The sequence below is a fragment of the Rhinichthys klamathensis genome, unplaced genomic scaffold (assembly GCF_029890125.1).
Source record: "Rhinichthys klamathensis goyatoka isolate OS25496 unplaced genomic scaffold, OSU_Roscu_1.1 h1tg000341l_1, whole genome shotgun sequence".
Taxonomy (NCBI): Eukaryota; Metazoa; Chordata; class Actinopteri; order Cypriniformes; family Leuciscidae; genus Rhinichthys; species Rhinichthys klamathensis.
The window spans coordinates 398,541-415,588 of NW_026606855.1; the positions used below are offsets into that span (position 1 = coordinate 398,541).

General features: G+C 37.3%; 2 protein-coding genes across 5 annotated transcripts in view; both read right to left on the bottom strand.

Moving 5' to 3' along the window:
• Positions 1–3,672: 3,672 nt before the first annotated feature.
• Positions 3,673–12,229, bottom strand: parvg (parvin, gamma). Of its 2 annotated transcripts, none has more exons than XM_056272561.1 (13): positions 12,023–12,229; positions 10,806–10,871; positions 9,494–9,561; positions 9,248–9,350; positions 8,967–9,107; positions 8,769–8,884; positions 7,583–7,638; positions 7,444–7,478; positions 7,249–7,310; positions 7,098–7,166; positions 5,045–5,146; positions 4,631–4,703; positions 3,673–4,153 (listed from the first exon to the last, which is right to left on the bottom strand). In XM_056272561.1, exons 2-13 carry the CDS (start codon positions 10,861–10,863, stop codon positions 4,080–4,082), a joined length of 957 nt encoding a protein of 318 aa, XP_056128536.1. In that variant the 5' UTR covers positions 10,864–10,871; positions 12,023–12,229; the 3' UTR covers positions 3,673–4,079. The 2 variants fall into 2 exon arrangements, with proteins under 2 accessions (XP_056128536.1, XP_056128537.1); XM_056272562.1 differs by having other exon boundaries at positions 9,494–9,551; positions 10,799–10,871.
• A 2,561-nt stretch (positions 12,230–14,790) lies between these two features.
• The window catches only part of parvb (parvin, beta), a 137,347-nt gene continuing 135,089 nt past the window's right edge, over positions 14,791–17,048 (bottom strand). For all 3 annotated transcript variants that reach the window (XM_056272581.1, XM_056272583.1, XM_056272582.1), the window contains exons 12-13: positions 15,437–15,509; positions 14,791–15,191 (exon numbers count right to left, since the gene is read on the bottom strand). In XM_056272581.1, coding sequence (XP_056128556.1) covers positions 15,115–15,191; positions 15,437–15,509 — 150 coding nt within the window. In that variant the 3' untranslated portion in view covers positions 14,791–15,114. The remainder of the gene's footprint in view (positions 15,192–15,436; positions 15,510–17,048) is intronic.

Genomic DNA, 17,048 nt, shown 5'->3' on the forward strand with positions numbered 1-17,048 from the left:
ATGAGGTCCATTCTGCACCAAACAGGGATCACAGCACATTTGACAGCTTGTTTTGAGCAATAAGTTTTGAATACGTCTATTGTTTGGAGTCCAAGGTACAGTTTTTGTCAGACAACAGCCCAATTACACTTGTAGAGCAGAACAGCGCCTCACGGCTGTGCTTCACCATCTTTGGATTGAGGTAATTGGTGGTTCAGAAACAAGCTCAAGGTCAGATGCGATTACAGGAGGGAGACGAGATCTCTGGTTTCATCAGGTGTGAGTTTAATTATGGTGTCTGTTGGCAGGAGGACAGACGGTGATTCATCACATCTATTCTAGCATATGAAAACTGCCCAAAGATCTTTGGTCTGCACAAAATCACTAGCCTAGTCACTTACAAAGCTTGCACCCTGGAGTGTTTGTTTACAAAAAAATGTTTCAGCTGAACTTTCAGCTCAGTTTGACATATTTTCCAAAACAGATTATTATTCTTAAGATTTTTTCTTTTGACACAATTAGTGCAAATTCACACAAAAATTGCAGAGGCAATGCTAAGATGTCCAAGTCATATTTCTACGGAAGCTTGTTTCCGCCACAAAATAAAAAAGGATCTCACAATTCTTTTTATCTCACAATTCTGACTTTTTATCTCAGAATTGCGTGATATAAACTCGCAATTGTGTGTTATAAAGAATGGTCAGATATAAACTCGCAATTGCGAGAAATAAACTTGGGGTGATTACTTTTTTTCTCAGAATTGCATGTTTATATCTCGCAATTTCTGACTTTATAACACGCAATTGCGTGATATAAAGTCAGAATTGTGAGATATAAACTCGCAATTCTGAGGGAAAAAATGTCAGACTTTATATCTCGCAATTCTGAGAAATAAAGTAATTGCGAGATGTTAGCTCGCAATTGTGAGATAAAAAGTCGCAATTATCTTTTAAAATGTTTTATTCTGTGGCAGAAACAAGCTTTCATACATTTAACCTCTAAAATCAAAAGGAAAAAATAAATCATATTTTACATGAATAATCTGAAGCATCATGAAAATTAAACACATTTTACATTTATATTTCTTTACATTACATTTTGCTTTGTTGTTTTTTAAGTATAAGTATTACCAATAAATGATTCTAATTTACATTATTAGAGTACAATACTAATTTAAAATAAACATACATGAAAGGTAGTACAAAAATGCTACCATGATCTTTTTACTTTAAAGATTTTTAAAAAATTATACAATTTTAACAAAATCTTTTGCATTACAGTAACAATAATTATGGGGAATTTGTGTAATTTTCCTAAACATTAAGCAGCTAAGGAAAACAATATAAGAACTCTAAATAGTGTTAAAAATAATCTGTTTCCTTTAAGCAAAATATAATTTCTTATTTTCCTTTCGATTTTATTTGGCATGATTTGTGAAATTCACCCATGCTAATAAATGGCCCAGAATGTGATATTTAAGAGTGCCACATCAAAATGTGTACTAATGGTGACATTTGCTGATTGCTAGTCACTCTGAATAATTTGACTGAACTCGAATCAGGGACCTGTTACCACCTTCCAGGAGTCATATCTCAACCTTCAATCAACACGATGTTCTAGGAAACAAGGAAAGTCATCATTATCATAATTGGATTCTTGCCACTATGGGAGCTTGAACTGAAAGCCGGGATTTGCTGTACGTGATTGCAACTGTCAAGTCACCGCTGGAAAAAAAACACTTCTCGTACAACAAATTGCCTAAAAAGTCTAATGTCATGCTCCAGTCTTTATAACATGAAAACCGTTGCCTTACTGTCAATCTACACCCGTCCGTACACCGTTTACCAGGTGGTTTGGTAAACACACACAAACACGACTCTCAATGTTTCACAAGTGGGTACTATGTACAACGTAGCATTGTGTTATACTTCGTCAAATTTGTAGGACAAAGGAAAAAAATAAACTTTTAGAGTTGGAACTTTTGTTTATGTGTTGTTATTACCACAGTTTATCTCCAGCAGTGACTCAGACTCTTTTTTCGCCTTAGGCCTGAGATGATGAGACATCAGCAGGGGGTTTCAGTCGAACATTTCTGGCGTCTGTATTCCCCCCGTCAACCCCAGAAATCACCCCACCACTGCACATCATTAGCCGGCTTGGAGAGGACACAGAGGGCGAACTGGACAGGGACGGATGTTTTGTGTCTCCCAGGCCCATATAATCAGAGCACTGTGCAGTTCAAGATGGGGTTTCGCCTGGTCACGCGGGGTCATTACGTAGGATGCTTTTGAAGTTTTTAATGTGACAATTTCCAGACATTCTGTCCATCTGTCTGTCCAACCCACCTACATGTCTCTATTGCACTCTGCTTTCTTACCTCTCTCCATCCTACAGATTTCATTCATTTTTATGACACTAACGCCCACGGCAAGGGATAAGAAAGGCTGAAATATTGCGGTTATGAATATAAACGAAAAACAAACGGGCGTTAGGATGAAAAATGTCAGCCTCTTATATGTTTCCTGCTCAGAAACAGCAATGGTAAAAAATTACCCAAGGGCAATTCACCATTAAAACGCCATCAGAGCATCCACGAATCCCGGCCTCTTCGCTGAGAGGAGACTCTCTTAAACCTCCCATAATGCTTTTGCCATTTAGATTAAATGGAAGTCATTCACCGTATCCAATTTGAGAGAACACACATTAAGGAAATTAAATTACGGGGGTGGATGGAGGGGTATAGTCTGGGTGAGAGATATGCCCTTTACTGTTGACGACAATAGGAGTTTTAGTTTCTCTAAAGTTTAGAAATAATGTGATTACAGCCTACTGTTTCATTGGTATTTGTCCACATTCTAATAAATAGATATTTAGCTATAACGAATAATTAGCTATAACGAACTTGAATGACTGTCTGTTCTGAGGCAAAAAAATGTATTGTCACGTGACATTTTGTTTACACGCGGTTTTATTGACGTCTTTCCGTGGTTTAAAAACTGATTGGGCGATTACATGACAGTTTATGTTTCAATATAAGTTGTACTGGATCTTTCAACATACCTGATGTTCATTCTTGTTTTAAAGTAGTAAAGAAAGAGGAAGACACCACTGGTTCACGCGCGCGCCGCCGTACGTGCTGCCGCTTCAACTGAGGCGCGTCACCGATCTGACACAACATTACAGAGCGCCAAAACGAAATGAATATTGTTTGTAATTCTTAATAAAATGTACTATTTTTTTTAGCGTAACTAATCCTTTGTTTTATAAATAAAAAAGGTTTTGCTCCCACAAACAGCTCTTCAGACTCAAAATGATAAGTGCGTCACACACTCGCGCGCGCGCACACACACACAGACACATGTTGGGTTTTCATGTTTTATGGGGACATTAGATAGACATGATTTTTATACTGTACAAACTGTATATTCTATCCCCTAATCCTAAACCTACCCATCACATAATACATCTGCATTTTTACATTTTCAAACAAACAAAAAACACTTAGTATGATTTATAAGCTGTTTTCCTAATGGGGACCAAAAATGTCCCCATAAGGACATGGATTTCGAATATTACCATCTTTGTGGGGAGATTTTGTCCCCATAACGGGTATACCTGAACCACACACAAACACACACACACATTCTACTTATAGTATATTGAATTATATTGAAGGGGACATCGTTTCAGAGATGTTATATGTGCCACTTTTATTTGAACAAGCTGCAAGTCAGCAGAAAATGCTGAGCGATACATTAAGACTAATGCGCATTTGTCCAAAAGGAGAAAAAAAAACACGTAAAGTGGAAGAGTGAAAAGGTGAAATTAAATTGAAGCTGTCGGCATCCAAATGCAATTTCCACGATGAGATGAGTGGCCATGTTCTCTCGTTTCTGCTCTGAAGCCTCTTCAAATGGTTCAGAGACACTCTGTACAATTGCTTCTAATGTGTTCTAACACTCTGAGTGCCAAAGTAATCTGACTGTCAACTCCGTGCCTCTGATTTTTTGTAAGAAGAAAGTCACAAATGTACAGTTAATTTGGTTATTAAAACATCATGGAAGGTTTTATTGAATTGAAAGTTTGGGAGTGGCTATAGATTATTTGTATTTGTGCCTCCTGAATAAGTGATACAGCACTTTCACAGTGGCTGGAACATCTTGGGAAACAATGTCTGTAAGAAACATGAGAAATTAGCTTATTAGTGAATGAACAACCAGGCAGATCATGCTAACATGCTAACAGCGATTCTATTGAATAAGTACACAAAAACAGCCTAAATAGGGGTTTTAGTTCCAACAACATGAAGAAGGTAATGCCATTATTATAATGTTACATTGCATCGTGACAAGCTCAGTGAAAAAATGCAATCCAAGATGGAAGACGAAGTGAGAGTTGTTGAATTGTGTGCATGATATCAAACAGCAAGCAGGAAAATGATGCTTCCTAAGACAGCTTAAGAAAGAACAATTTTTGGTTCCCCAAAGAACCTTTCAGTATTAAATAAACTAAGAACCTTTTAAGCAATTGAAAGTTTCCATAAATGTCAAAGATCCTTTATGGAACCATCGATGCCAATAAAAAGCGTTGAGTGGTTTTGTTTAGGATGTATACTTGACACTACACAGCTCGATGATCTCAAAATAATTACCTTGAGGGTCAATGGACTGAACCGGAAGCCCTCGGTCTATGAGAAGATCCAATGCAAGCGTCACATTATGGAGCTGCAGGTGAACAAACATCAATGGTAAAAAGATTAGAATCAGAAACAAACAAATAAATGTTGTAAAACCACAACACTGCAAGTTCTCTGTAACATCATTAGTTTTGATTTCTGTCTTTTGCATTAGCCTCAGGTTCTTAACCTGCTGTGCTGTCATATCCAGTCATCCTAAGAGACGTTAATTATACGATGGCGAGGTGCATGTGAAGTTACACTGATGTAAAATCCCATAAGCCTGGATTCAGTTTTACTTCTTGTTGCAAACTGCAATGGACGTCACTAACAACATGGTGCTCGTTTCAATGCAAATGCAAAACTCGAAATGTTTTCTCGGGTTCTCACCATTTCCAAGCTCCCGACAGGACAAAGGAAGAAATCGCACAGTGGAATGAAGAAGCCCTCCAACTGCCCGACCAACAAGAGCAGAATCACTCCGTCTGCAAACTAACAATATCACATTTTAAAACATAAATATATGAAACATGAATGTGAGATGTCAAAAACAAGCCCATAAAGGGCTCAAATCATTCTCTTTTTTAGCTTTTGGGGGGGCCAACTCAACTGTAACATCACGTTTTCCAATTGCAAAGATGTTAACCAATCATAACAGAGCATTTACATTAAAAAAACAGCCTGTTGATTCAGAAGGAAAATGGAAATTGTTAAAGGGGTCATGACATGAGAAATCAAATTTGGCATGATCTAAGAGGTCTTTGTACCATTAAAACATCCAGCAAGTTTCATAGCTTAAAACGCCCTCTTCATTATAAACAAAGCGTTTAATCAAGCTCCAAAAAGCCTTGTTTGTAATATTGCGGGATCTGTAATATCACACAGGCAAATACATCCAGAGCAAGACATTAGCCATGTTTACATCCACTTGTCAATGAGGCACAGTGTAATGGTTCATAAAGAAGCGTTTGTTGACAGATGAAGATCAACTGTATTGGATCTGACAGAAGCTGCATTACAAAACTGTAAGTAAAGGATTTCACAAATCTTTGTCTGGAAATGACGGTTTTATATGGACAATGGGTCTCATTCATGAAACACGAGCAAAATGAATTTTTGTGTAAATCGTGTGTAAAGTGGTTCTGGCGTAAATTTTCGGATTCATTGAAATGTTCGTATTTTCCAAATGTTAGTTGGTAGGAAAGAAATCTACACCTGCTCCCAGCCACGCGTAAATAGTGCGCTTAACACCCGAACGTTTTGCTCATTAATAAGGCTGCATTTTAATTCCCCTTAATCGGGTACATATTTGCACAGCATTTTGAAAAAATATTATATATAGTAATTACATACGGTTTTTCTTATTATGAGAGCCAGTAATAGCATCTGGATGGTGGTCCTTCTCCAGTTTGAATACTATTTTTCCGAAGTGAACTAATTCGTTTTTTGCTCTCAAGCTTAATGTCGAACCATTTTCTTCTCACTTCTGGGACTGTTCGATTAACAAATGAAACTCCATTAACTGCATCTGTAATATGCTGCCAAGCTTCCTTTTTTTTAGGACCTGATACGCCACTATGTAGGCTACGCTTGAAAATAAAATGTGGCGTTTTGAATGAACTTCTGATAATAAAACTTCAATTTCTGCATCTGAGAATTTTTTTTTTCATTCGCATTCATGTCATAATATGATGCCCATATATAGTTGTCAGTCGGATTTAATGGGCGGGATTTATGGTAATTGAGAATGAGCGTGCACGCGCGTCCCATTTACGACTGATTGGAATTCATTAACTCACACACACAAACATTTCACTATCACATCTGACGTTCACGAAGTATTTGTGAATCAGGAGAAGAGTTTTCGGGAAGGTCTCTTTACGCGCAAATCACTCGCATATTTACGAATGTTTCATGAATGAGACCCAATGCTTTTAAAACACTTACTCACGTGCAATAGTGAGTGGATGTTGATACTGTTTCCTATGCAATGACGTTAGCCAATCATAACAGTAATCCATGTCATGATCCCTTTAATATAAAACCAAATTTTCAGTGCCAAAAAAAAACGTATACACTACCATTCAAAAGTTTGGGGTTGGCAAGATTTTTTAATGTTTTTGAAAGAAGTCTTTTATACTTACCAAGGCTGCATGTATTTGAATAAAAATACACAAAAACGGTATTATTGTGAAATAGTATTACAATTAAACAACCGTTTTCTATTTGTATATACTTTAAAATGTAATTTATTCCTGTGACACAACTTTTTTTTAAAGATTATAAGTTTCTTTACTGTAAGTTTTTGGTCAGCTTAATGTGACCTTGCTGAATAAAAGTACTAATTTCTTTCAACAACCACCACATTGAATGGTAGTGTAAGAAAATAATGAAATTAAAAAATGACGAGCCCTTTAAACTGAAGTCTAGGAGAGTTGCACACCTGTTTGTCAATGTCTGTCACGCTCAGTCCCAGAGATAACATGTTCTTATTCACAAAGTGCAAAATGGCCTGTAGAAAAGAAAACTTGATGAAGCGCTGAAAGATTTGGGTCAAAGACTACATTTCGACACGTGAGGAACTGGATCGGAACCTTTTTCACGGTCTCAATTTTGTGAGCCTCCAGCTTGAAGAGCTCATCAATGGGACATTCCTCTGCAAAGACATTGCAAGAGAGAGATTAAGAAGCAAGCGCTTTCTTCTTTATACGCCTCCGCTATCTGAAAGTTACTGATGCTTATAAATATGGAAATGAACAGGCTCAGAGTTCAGCCTCCGTTTGACTCACTGTTAGATTCTCTCTCAAGCTCTTCACTGGAATTACTGCGGAGACACACAACGCACCATGAAACGCTGCTTTGGACATTGTCACTGAGTTTCAAAGTGATGTTAAACATGTTTAATAGGGAAGGGGGTTCTGCACAGACCTTTGAAATGTGATGAATTCGGTCTGCTTGTCTGCCTTGATGCCACTTTTCGTGACCTGGTTGACAAATGAGAATTTAATGAATGCTGATAACATGAACATCTAACTTTTGTAAAGTAATTTAACTTCTCAGGGAATATTTTTTTTAAGAGAAATCATGTACGTGTTGATTGGATATGGGTATTAGGCTCTTATACTATTGGTTAATATAATTTTTCTGTGGATGTGCATATTTGATTAAATGACCAGGAAATTTTTTTTTGATGATTTTTTTACTTTACATAATATGCATATTTTTTCAAACAATATTCAGTGATGAATTGTAAAAAGTTATAAAAACAATTGTTTATTATAATATGCATATTATTATTTTTTCAAATAATATGCAATGAAAAATTGTGAGATAATATTAAATCAATATTTATTATATTATAAAAAAAATGTAAATAATATACATTCATGAATTGTGAAAAATTTTGAAAACATCATTCATTACAATATGCACATTTTTTATAATATGCAATGATGAATTGTGAAAAATTATTAAATCAATTTTAATTAAAATATGCATATTCATTTTTTAAATAATATACAGTGTTGCATTGTTATGATGGAAAAATGTTTTCATTAGTTTTACAATTCATCACTGTATATTATTTAAAAAATTAATATGCATATTATAATGAAAATTGATGTAATATTTTTTCACAATTCATCATTGCATATTATTTGAAAATGAATATACTTGTTATAATGGACAAATGTTTTCATTATTTTCACAAGTATATTAATTTGCAAATAATATGCAATGATGAATGGTAAAAAAAAACTATGAAAACAATTGTTCATTATAATATGCATATACATTTTTTTCAAATAATATGCTATGACAAATTATAATTGTTTATTATAATATGCATTTTAATTTTTTATAAATAATATGCAGTGATGAATTGTGAAAAATGATGAAAACAACTTTTTCTCATTATATGCATATAGTAATATTTCAAATAATTAGTTGTATCTGAAGACCAGAATATCATAGAGACTAGGAAGTGGACTAATTTTGGCATGTAAGCGACCTAGAACAATAGTATTATGGCAGTGTGTTTTGCACAACCCTCTTTAATATTCTGCTTTTGAAACATATAGTTTACACATTCAAAAAATGTCCAATAATCAATCACCTCACACTGAATGATCTCCACGCTGACGTTTACAGGAAGGACCAGATCGGGTTGGAAACGCCTCACAATAGCAACCAGAAGATGTAATGTAGCCAACAGGTCCCTGCTGTGAATGACTGACAGATTGGAGAGGGAGAACAGTGGGCGTACGTTCATATGTAAACAGGTCATTGACAAGAGCTGATCTGATTGGCTTACGTTTAACGTTCCATTTGGCCGTTTCCTCATTAAGCTCGAAGGTCTCGTTCACAGCTGTCAGGATGGCATCTAGTTTCCGTAGCTGGACATCAGTACTCAACGCAATCTCCTCTACATGTAAATGAACACCTGCTAACCTGCCTGGGTTCACAACATACACAGATATTTCACATTAAAATGAAAGAGAAGCCTGTTATATGCAACATTATATATCACTTTCATGTGAGGTGCACTAAATAATATGCCCGTTCAGAATGTTCTTGCTCTGACGTGATTCTTACGTAACAGGTGATGAAGGACGAGTCCGTCATACAGGTCTTCCTCCAGCGATCGCACCACAATATGTTCAATTTGCAGGGTTTTGTTGATCCAGTCCACCAAAACCTACCTCAAAGCAACATGGAAAATCCAGATATTCAGACACCCTCAGGAAATGATGCTCACATTGAGGGAACTAATCAATAATGTGTTTGACAACTCTCAGCCACTACTATGCCACACCACCCCAAAAAGTTGATGCATCTCACCTCTTTAAGTTTGTTGAGTTTGGGGTCGTCTAAAGATGTCGGTTGAATGATCATTCTCCTCTCTGCTCCTTTAATCCACAACAGAACACATCGTATGCCACATTATACGTTTTAGGATGTTTATTTTCTTTCAGCTGCTAAACACTGGACCTGCCCTTCATAAAAGACTGTGACTGCATTCTATTTCACATACTATACTTACTATAAAGAAGAATAGGATTAGTGTGTCTGTGTCCTGAATCATAGTATGTTCAAAATAGCAAGTCAAATATGAGCAAGCTCATTTTTATGTTTTTTTTTTTTTTGCTAATGTTACCCATAACCCTTTGCACTCTATATAGCAATGAGTTTGTTGCAAGTTTCTTTTAAAATTGTCAATTTTACTGTAATGTCGGTAACCAAACAGTTGACTTCCATAGTGTTTATATTTTTTTTCATACTATGGAAGTCAATGGGGTCCATCAATTGTTTGGTTACCCAACACTAGTCCCAATAGTGTACATTCTTAAAGGGTTAATTCACCCAAAAATGAAAATGATCCCATAATTTACTCACCCTCAAGCCATCCTATATGACTTTCTTCTCTCAGCCAAACACAATCGGAGTTAAATAAAAAAAACATCCTGGCTCTTCCCAGCTTTATAATGGGAGTGAATAGAGCCTGAGATTTTAAAGGACAAAACAAAAGTGCATCCATCCATCCATCCATCATAAAAGTAATCCATATGGCTCCAGGGGCTTAATAAAGGCCTTCTGGAGTAAAGCGATTCATTTTTGTATGAAAAATATCCATATTTTTAACTTTATAATTATATAATATAAACTATAATCACTGGCTTCGAGTTCCGGCGGAAGTTACAGAGGATTTCATTATAAGAGAAGAGGAGCTTGAGTTTGTTGCCTAGCCCTCTTCTGCCGGGACTAGAAGAGGGCTGGGAAACGGCCATTACCGGAAGCCAGTGATTCTAGTTTATAAAGTTATATAAATATGGATCTTTTTCTAACAGAAATGCATCACTTCACTTCAGAAGGATGTATTAAACCCCTGGAGCCGTATGGGCTACTTTTATGATGGATGGATGCGCTTTTTTGGCCTTCAAAAACTCAGGCTCTATTCACTCCCATTAAAGCTTGGAAGAGCCAGGGTATTTTTAATAGAACTCTGATTGTGTTTGGCTGAAAGATACACCTAGGATGGCTTGAGGGTGAGTGAAATATGGGATAATTTTTATTTTGGGGTGAACTAACCCTTTAAGTGCATGATAGAAGAGTGTAAACTGGATTGATGTTGAGATGAATGTGCACTGCTCACCCTGGGCCTGACGATCGCTGAGTTCGTCCTTTTTCTCTTCAGCTCCACAGTCTGTCATTCTTTTGACTGTTTCAAAACATTGTTTTTGTCAAAAAAGTGAACTTAATAATAGTTTTACTCAGCAGACATTTGATTTCTAGTGCTTCTGTTGTGAAAAACAAGTGACGTTCTGGTTCTGTCTGCGTGTTTGTGTCCTGAGGGAATTTCAAGGACTCGATTCATCTCGAGGTTTAGTTTTCTTATGGACATTTTTATGGCTATGATGAAGTGCTGCGAACCGAAGCCGACTTCAAACGTCAAAACACAAGGACGGAGAATCTCCACAACACGCACACACACAGACACACACACACACACACTTCTGCGAGAGATCTCGCGCTGAACGGAGGACAAGATTTCTACCTTCCTGTATCACGCACGCCAGCCCACATTGACATAACACAGACTGACGGTAGAAACATAAACCTCACTGACAACAAAAACATGCTGTCAGACTCGGAGACACAGAAAGACAAGAAAGAGAAAGAAATAAGATCTAGTTCGGCCAAAAATGAATACTGGCATATTATTTTTAACGGTCGTTTCAAAACACATATGATGTGGAACTTTAGAGCAGTTCTTTCCATAGCGTCCATGACAACTGCCTGCACACGTGCTCTCGGAAATTTCCCACTTCCCACTTCTGAAGTGGAGATTACGAGCTCATCGCATTAGATTTTTTTTTTTTTTAACTAGGAAAGTATTATTTACGATAATTAAGATAGCAGGTGAAGGCATCAAGCCCCAGAAAGAATATAAAAGCATTGTAATGTTCATTTTGAGTGAACTATTTTGAATGTCTCAATTTCTCCTAGACAATGAGTAAATGGAGAGCAAATGGAGACTTTTGCTTTTAGATGTTTCTCCTGAGAAGAAAAAGGGAGTCAAAAGGGAGTTTTAGAAAAGATCTCCATAATGTGGTCAGATTAGAAAAAACAATATCTCTATTACAAATATTTCTTAGCTAACAATTTCAAAAACAACATTGCTATCCACATTCATATAGCTTTATAATTAATGTACATCAACATTTGTGTCCATTTTCTAATTCTAGGAGAAAAGGTCTGAGACAAAGGCGGCTCAAACCTGCAGAGAAATCCATGAAGTCTGCTGAGCTATGAAAGAGCAATATCTGAGAAATACAAATATCCAGCCATGTTTGCTGTCAAAACTTTCACCTCAGCTCTCGCCACACGTCTGGAGAAATCTTACTTCTTATCAGTGTGGCGGTAGACGAAACGCCGTCCAAATGGTCCAGTCACCTTCCCTACAAGAATCGATTTACTTCTACAAAACAACCAACCATCTTTTTAAATCAGCTAAAAACAAAAACAAGAACTCTAATATGGGTGAGGCCTATTTCAAACAGACAGGAAGTGGTATGGCAGCACTTCCTCTTTTTTTCTATTTTGTACAGCACAAAACATGTTCTGAAACTGTCACGCACTGCATCAAACACATAACCTATCCTCGAACAGACCTTACAGGAGATCCAAACATGACATGTGAGTGAGTAACGCTTAGTAAACAACCAAATAGTGATCTACAGTTTCCTCTCTTCAAAATAACACTCTCCAGGTTTGTGAGCAACAATTGCATACATTTTCCTCTCTCTCTTTCTGTGACTGTGAGAACGCCTCCCTTTGACGAGAAAAAACAGAGGTAATTTGGGCTGGAGGGTTACCATAGTTACCATCCCTATGAATTCCCCCATTAAACGCAAGTTTGAATCCAGAACAAACAACTGAAGAAAAAAAAAGACCCTCAAAGGAGCATCTGAAAACAACAGGATTATTTAGATTCAGACTCACCCATCTGTGGATCTGTTTACATCCGCATCATCCTGGAAAATACAATCAGACTGGGAACTATGGTTTACATGTTTCCAAAAAAATGGAAATCCATGCAAATCTCATCTAGGGTGTTGTTAGGCAGTTGCTAAGGTGTTCGGAATGTTGCTATGTGGTTGCTTGGGTGGGTGTTATCATTGGTTATTATAATGTTGTTGTTGTGTTCCCATGTTCCGAGTGGATTTTAGAGAGTTGCTATGCAATTTCTAATGTAGTTTGAGTGTAATAACCACTCAGACCGCATGCGATTGCTTGGACGCTCTCTGTGGTTGCTAAAGTATTCTGAATGGTTGCTAGAAAGTTGCTATGCAGTTGGTAAAGTGCTCTGGGTGGTTGCTAGGGTGATACTATGTGGTTTCTTGGGTGTTGTGGGTGGTTAGTAGAGCTGCATGATTAATCGTTAAAAAATTGCAATCTTATTCCTAAATGACAACGATTCGGCTATGTCTATTAAACCTTTGACAAGTCCGATCACAGTGAACATTCAAGTCTGCATCACAAACAGTCTTTTCAACCACACTATTGAAATTAACTTGACACTTCAAATAAAGATTGTATTAATTTCATCGTTGCACCAGTAGGTGGCGACAAGTGACTGTTAAAAACATGTATTTGTCATTGAATCAATCATTCAAAAGATTTCTTCAAAACCACTGATTCATCCAGCAATGAAATCTTTATGAGTGAGTCATTGAATCATTCATTCAACCTTATTACAAAAATAATTTATTCAAATTAAACATTTTTAAATAGACTGCAGCACTTAACATTTTCTCAGAACCTCTAGTAAATTACACATTTTGTCTAGTTGTTTATTCAGAATCGTGGGAGAATCATAAACTATTTTAAACAAAGAAATCGTGATTCTAATTTTACCCACAGTCGTGCAGCTCAAGTTGACAAAAAAAGACTCTATTATCATAACTCCATAAAAAGACATAATAAATCAATGTGTCAGACACAAACGAGTCACACATCAAACTTTAATGCGTATTATCACATCTGAATCTACATTTGAATTTACTTTGCAACTGTTAATAAAGTATCTTCTATATAGAATGAGTTTGTATATTATGAATGTAATCTGGATGAACTCATAGACAGGATGAACTACATTCGCCATGTTGTCATTATCATGTGACCTACCGCTTCACTGCCATTCATAAATCCTCTCCCGTGGCCTCATGGGATAGTAAAGTGTCCATCGAATGCACTTCAGAATCTCACCTGAAGTACAGTAGGTCATCCGGGTACTTTTGCCTACTGGTTTTCGGACTTACTGCTCTTTTCGCCTACTGTTTTTCGAATATTATAGTTGCGTCCCAAATGATGCACAATACACTATGTACTTATGCACTATGTACATAACCGTGTAGTGTATGAGTTTTAAATGGTAATTTTTGCACTTCAACATGGAAGTCTGATAGCTCCTCCCCCTCCGCTACGTAATTAAAGCTGAGACAGTTGATGAGACAGTTGAGTGCATGAATTCGGTTAATTAAGTGTATCATCCGGGTATTTAAAAGTGCACTTTTCCAATTTGGACTTTTCAGTGTGAACACTGCACTATTTATACTACAAAATGTCAGAATAGTGCACAAGTACACGAATTGGGACGCACCTAATGTAGTATGCAGACATACTACTTTTTTGGCATACTGTTTTTTCTATTTAGTAGAATTCGTTTTCGGACACAGCACAAGTATGAACAAAAGTAATAGTGATGCGGCAAGAGGGCGGGACAACCTGTCACTCACATGAGATCACGGCAATAGCAAACGACAACAATCCAATCGAAATTCTCACCTTACATTTTGTCTTGTTTGAGAAGTCGTTTCTCTCGGATATATATTACAATAGGGAAGAAAAGACTATCGCAACTTGTTTCATGCCGAATTCAAGCCTGTGTGGGACAAGAAGGTGAAATATTTATATGTAGGCTACCAAGGATTTTAAGCATGAATAATTCTGTGTATACAGACGTGATACGCAACTTATTTTGATTTTTTTTTTAAACTCTATTGGTCGCTCATAAATCATTTTTGCAACCAGAAAGATCAAATTCATAGATGTCAAAATGAATTCATTCCAGCATGTAGAAAGCACTTGTTTATTTGAAATAATTACAGCATTTCTACTAAAATAAAATACACAGTGCAGGTTTATGAATCATTCCAGGACAAACAGTCGTTTCGTGTGTAGTGCTTAAAGCAGTGACAGGCCTCGATTACGTGAGTCAAAATAAAATATTTTAATGAGCTGCTACACTGACGGATCATTAAGGCTGAATACATTCGATTCTGGGCATAAATTAACTAAATTATACAAAATATTTCATTCTAGCATACAAAAGAGACAAGGGATGTGTGTGCATGTCATCAGTGAGGCACGACGCAAGCTTCCTCGGATCTCTTCAAGTGTTACTCTGAGTTTTTGTAGTTGGTGAAAAGGTTGTATAGCACCCTGAGAGTCGACTTCAGATTCAAGTTCACCACATCTGCAGGACACAAACAACAGAATCGCTGGTAAATAGACAGGGGCTTGAATATGTTAACTGTCAGTGTGTATGAACAGAAAGGAAAGGGCAGGTACAGTGTGCTGCATCTATTGAGGAACATCTCCATCTAGTGGATAATCTGGCTAACACCATGAACGGGTTCAGACAACCTAGTCTGTTATGATATCTGAAGGTTGTGTTGTGTATAACGCTGATAACATTGCTGGCACTGATTTTTCTGGTACCTTCTGGTCGAGCTTTGGGTTTCTGTAATCCACCATCCTGCATGAGCTCAAAAGCAAATGCGACATTATGCACCTACAAGACACAAAAACACTAGCAGTTTTTTTTCCATGGCTAGTAATGTTACAAACCAGTTTTTGAATGCTAGAAATAGAAATGCTTAAGTAATTTGTCAGTTTAATGCTATAAGAATTCCAGAACCATCATATAATCAGACTTTAGAAGTCTACGTGAAACCATATCAGACTTCATGAGACTCAACAACTCCACATCAAACCATATCAAGACCCAATCAGACTTCATCAATGCTATTCATGGTTTGATGTGGTCTGATGTGGACTTGTTGAGTCTGATATCGTCTGATATGGTTTGATGTGGTCTGATGTGGACTCGTTGAGTCTGATATCTTCTGACATGGTTTGATGTGGTCTGATGTGGACTCGTTGAGTCTGATATTGTCTAATATGCTGTGATGTGGTCTGATGTGGACTCGTTGAGTCTGATATTGTCTAATATGCTGTGATGTGGTCTGATGTGGACTCGTTGAGTCTGATATGCTGTGATGTGGTCTGATGTGGACTCGTTGAGTCTGATATCTTCTGACATGGTTTGATGTGGTCTGATGTGGACTCGTTGAGTCTGATATTGTCTGATATGCTGTGATGTGGTCTGATGTGGACTCGTTGAGTCTGATATGGTGTGATGTGGTCTGATGTGGACTCGTTGAGTCTGATATGGTGTGATGTGGTCTGATGTGGACTCGTTGAGTCTGATATTGTCTGATATGGTGTGATGTGGTCTGATGTGGACTCGTTGAGTCTGATGTTGTCTGATATGGTTTGATGTGGTCTGATGTGGACTCGTTGAGTCTGATATTGTCTGATATGCTGTGATGTGGTCTGATGTGGACTCGTTGAGTCTGATATTGTCTAATATGCTGTGATGTGGTCTGATGTGGAATCGTTGAGTCTGATATGGTGTGATGTGGTCTGATGTGGACTCGTTGAGTCTGATATGGTGTGATGTGGCCTGATGTGGACTCGTTGAGTCTGATGTTGTCTGATATGGTGTGATGTGGTCTGATGTGGACTCGTTGAGTCTGATATTGTCTAATATGCTGTGATGTGGTCTGATGTGGACTCGTTGAGTCTGATATGGTGTGATGTGGTCTGATGTGGACTCGTTGAGTCTGATATGGTGTGATGTGGCCTGATGTGGACTCGTTGAGTCTGATATTGTCTGATATGGTGTGATGTGGTCTGATGTGGACTCGTTGAGTCTGATATTGTCTGATATGGTGTGATGTGGCCTGATGTGGACTCGTTGAGTCTGATATTGTCTGATATGGTGTGATGTGGTCTGATGTGGACTCGTTGAGTCTGATATTGTCTAATATGCTGTGATGTGGTCTGATGTGGACTCGTTGAGTCTGATATGCTGTGATGTGGTCTGATGTGGACTCGTTGAGTCTGATATCTTCTGACATGGTTTGATGTGGTCTGATGTGGACTCGTTGAGTCTGATATTGTCTAATATGCTGTGATGTGGTCTGATGTGGACTCGTTGAGTCTGATATTGTCTGATATGCTGTGATGTGGTCTGATGTGGACTCGT

Coding starts and splice junctions, on each gene's coding strand:
- parvg (XM_056272561.1), bottom strand. CDS start 10,863: ATGACAGACTGTGGAGCTGAAGAGAAAAAGGACGAACTCAGCGATCGT. Junction 9,351..9,493: donor AACTCAACAAACTTAAAGAG/GTGAGATGCATC, acceptor GCTTTGAGGTAG/GTTTTGGTGGACTGGATCAA. Junction 7,479..7,582: donor GAATTCATCACATTTCAAAG/GTCTGTGCAGAA, acceptor GTGTCTCCGCAG/TAATTCCAGTGAAGAGCTTG.